Here is a 2,260-nt window from a genome sequence, read left to right as displayed (position 1 = left end):
AGTGAAAGTGAAAAGGGAAAGTGACATATAGATAATATGTTGTTTCTCACTGTTTGCACATTAAAACCACTCTCCTACACAGTTTCTTTATTTGTTTTTAACAGCAGAATTAATTTATCCCATTTATGGAGAAATACACATATAAACCGCTGTGCTGCTCAGTGATTATATGGGTCCAATCTACAGAGCAAAGCAAAGTTTCTTGGGAAATGAGATAATTAACTGATTAATTTAAGCAATGATTACAAGATTAAGTAATGATTGCGCATTAGTGATGAACACCTGGTGTTAGCAATTGATAGCCTCGTGGCACTTTGCCAACATATAGCCCCTTTGGCGCTTATGGGCGCCCCAGGTTTGAGCCCCTGCTCGTGGACCTTCCCCCGATCCTGATCCAGTGATTTTCAGTACATCAGGTAAATATGATAGATCTAGAACTAAAAATCTGCACTCCAGGAGGGGCACACAGTCAGGCGCAAAGAAAATCAGAGCCATAAACTAAGCTTTCTACTTGCACCTCATTTTTCACTTTCTTAACGTGAGCATCAAAGCTTCTGTCTTTAGGTCCTTTGTCTCGCTGCCAGTTGCTTGTGCTACAGCATGATAAAGAGCATTCTGATGATCCGAGTTAACGCTGACTATCCTGCCATCATCCTGTACAATGTCAAAACGGCCACTGTACAGCTGTGTATCAGCTCTGTTTTAAAATGAAAAGTAACAACATTCAGTACACAAAGTTCATAAGCATTTACACTAACATTTATTTTTTATAAGTGAGCTATATAACGCTCTAGTGAAAAGTCTTACTGTGATGGATGTGTGGTTTTTGCAGGCTTGGTTAATCTCAATTTTATATCGCCTGCTGATTTGTTGGTTCCTGGGTAACGTTCCACAGTGAGCTGTTTTCCATTTTCATCAACGCCAGTGAGTTCAATTCCTTTTCCACCAAGCAGGCTGCTTTTTTGTGAGCACGTACACATCGAGGGCTGTAGTAGGCTGATCAGCTTTGCACATATCTTCTGTATACTGCTTTAGCTCTGTTTTGTCCTCATCTGACAGCTGTTCCACTTCCTTGTGGCTCGCAGATCTCTTGTTGTGTTTTTCCCTCTGGTCATCAAAGAAGCGCTGAGTTTTATGTCTGCGCATGACGTCATGCACGGCCTTTCCTACAACACTGTTCAAATGACTCTTACATGTGCTTGTCATTAAAGGAGTTATATGTTCAGAACAAGAACTGATGAATTGGTCAGACACCTTCTGGGCGATAGTCTGTAGAAGTTCACCTTTAAGGCGCTGTACATCGTGTAAATTGTGTCGTCCATCTTGGTCATATTTTGTCATTTCATTCTGAAGCTCACTGATGCTCTCCAGTAATTCAGGAACAAATTTCTGTTGTATTATCTCTTCTGTTGGTATGGCACCCAATATTTGACCTAGATCTGCTGAGTACTCAGCTACTTTCAGAGCCAGCTTTGCCATTTCGTACACTCCTGACAGTTTGGCTTTATTCATAAGCTCTTCTGCTTTTTCACACACCTCAGAGAGTTTGCTGATAACATCCTGTGCTGTGGTACAGTCCAGTATGAGGTCAGGAATTACCTCTTCACAGAGCATGCCAACTGATTTTTTTACTTGCTTCTCATAATCCTGGTCAATCTTGAAATCATCTTTTGTCAATGCAGCTTTCGGAATGCCTGAGCTGATAAACTCCACAAGAGTCTGATCGAGTTTACTGCTTTGCTCGACTGATGAAGTAACAACATTCTTAAAGCTGTTTTGTAAAATAATCTTAAAGACTTTCTGAAGTGCTTCATCCATTGCGTAGTTCATAGCAGTGAGCGCATACTGTTTCCCGATTTCCTGGACTGCATATTTTGTTGCAGATTTGAAGTTCTGTTTGATCACTGTAGAAGATGTCATGTTTTTCATCGCAGACTTAAAAGATTTCTTACTGACGGACGATAAACCAGACTGAACACCTCCTTTGAATGAAGTAAACATTGCCTTTCCTGATTTGATGAATTCAGATGCAACAGAAGAAAAAGATTTTGTTCCATTGAGGAGACTTTTTTGTCACTTTTAAACACTGAGGTAACTGCTTTCTTTGATGTTGCTAAAGCCAGCCAAGTATCAAAGAAAGCCCAATGCTGATACTCTTAGATATTGCCCATGACACCCAATCGAATGTGCCCTTTATCATTCCTTCTATTCCACTGATCATGTCAGACACTCCTTCTGAAATCAGGCCCAATCCAAACTG

At 40.5% G+C, this 2,260-nt stretch overlaps 1 protein-coding gene across 1 annotated transcript; it reads right to left on the bottom strand.

Annotated features, from left to right (window-relative positions):
- Positions 1-551: 551 nt before the first annotated feature.
- On the bottom strand, positions 552-2,043 carry LOC109112188. Its single transcript, XM_042722857.1, has 2 exons — positions 808-2,043; positions 552-697 (listed from the first exon to the last, which is right to left on the bottom strand). The coding sequence occupies exon 1, from the start codon at positions 1,999-2,001 to the stop codon at positions 931-933; it is 1,071 nt and encodes a 356-aa protein (XP_042578791.1). The 5' UTR covers positions 2,002-2,043; the 3' UTR covers positions 552-697; positions 808-930.
- Between the last annotated feature and the right edge of the window lie 217 nt (positions 2,044-2,260).

The sequence above is a fragment of the Cyprinus carpio genome, chromosome B4 (genome assembly GCF_018340385.1).
Source record: "Cyprinus carpio isolate SPL01 chromosome B4, ASM1834038v1, whole genome shotgun sequence".
Taxonomy (NCBI): Eukaryota; Metazoa; Chordata; class Actinopteri; order Cypriniformes; family Cyprinidae; genus Cyprinus; species Cyprinus carpio.
This window is presented reverse-complemented; position numbering and strand designations above follow the sequence as displayed.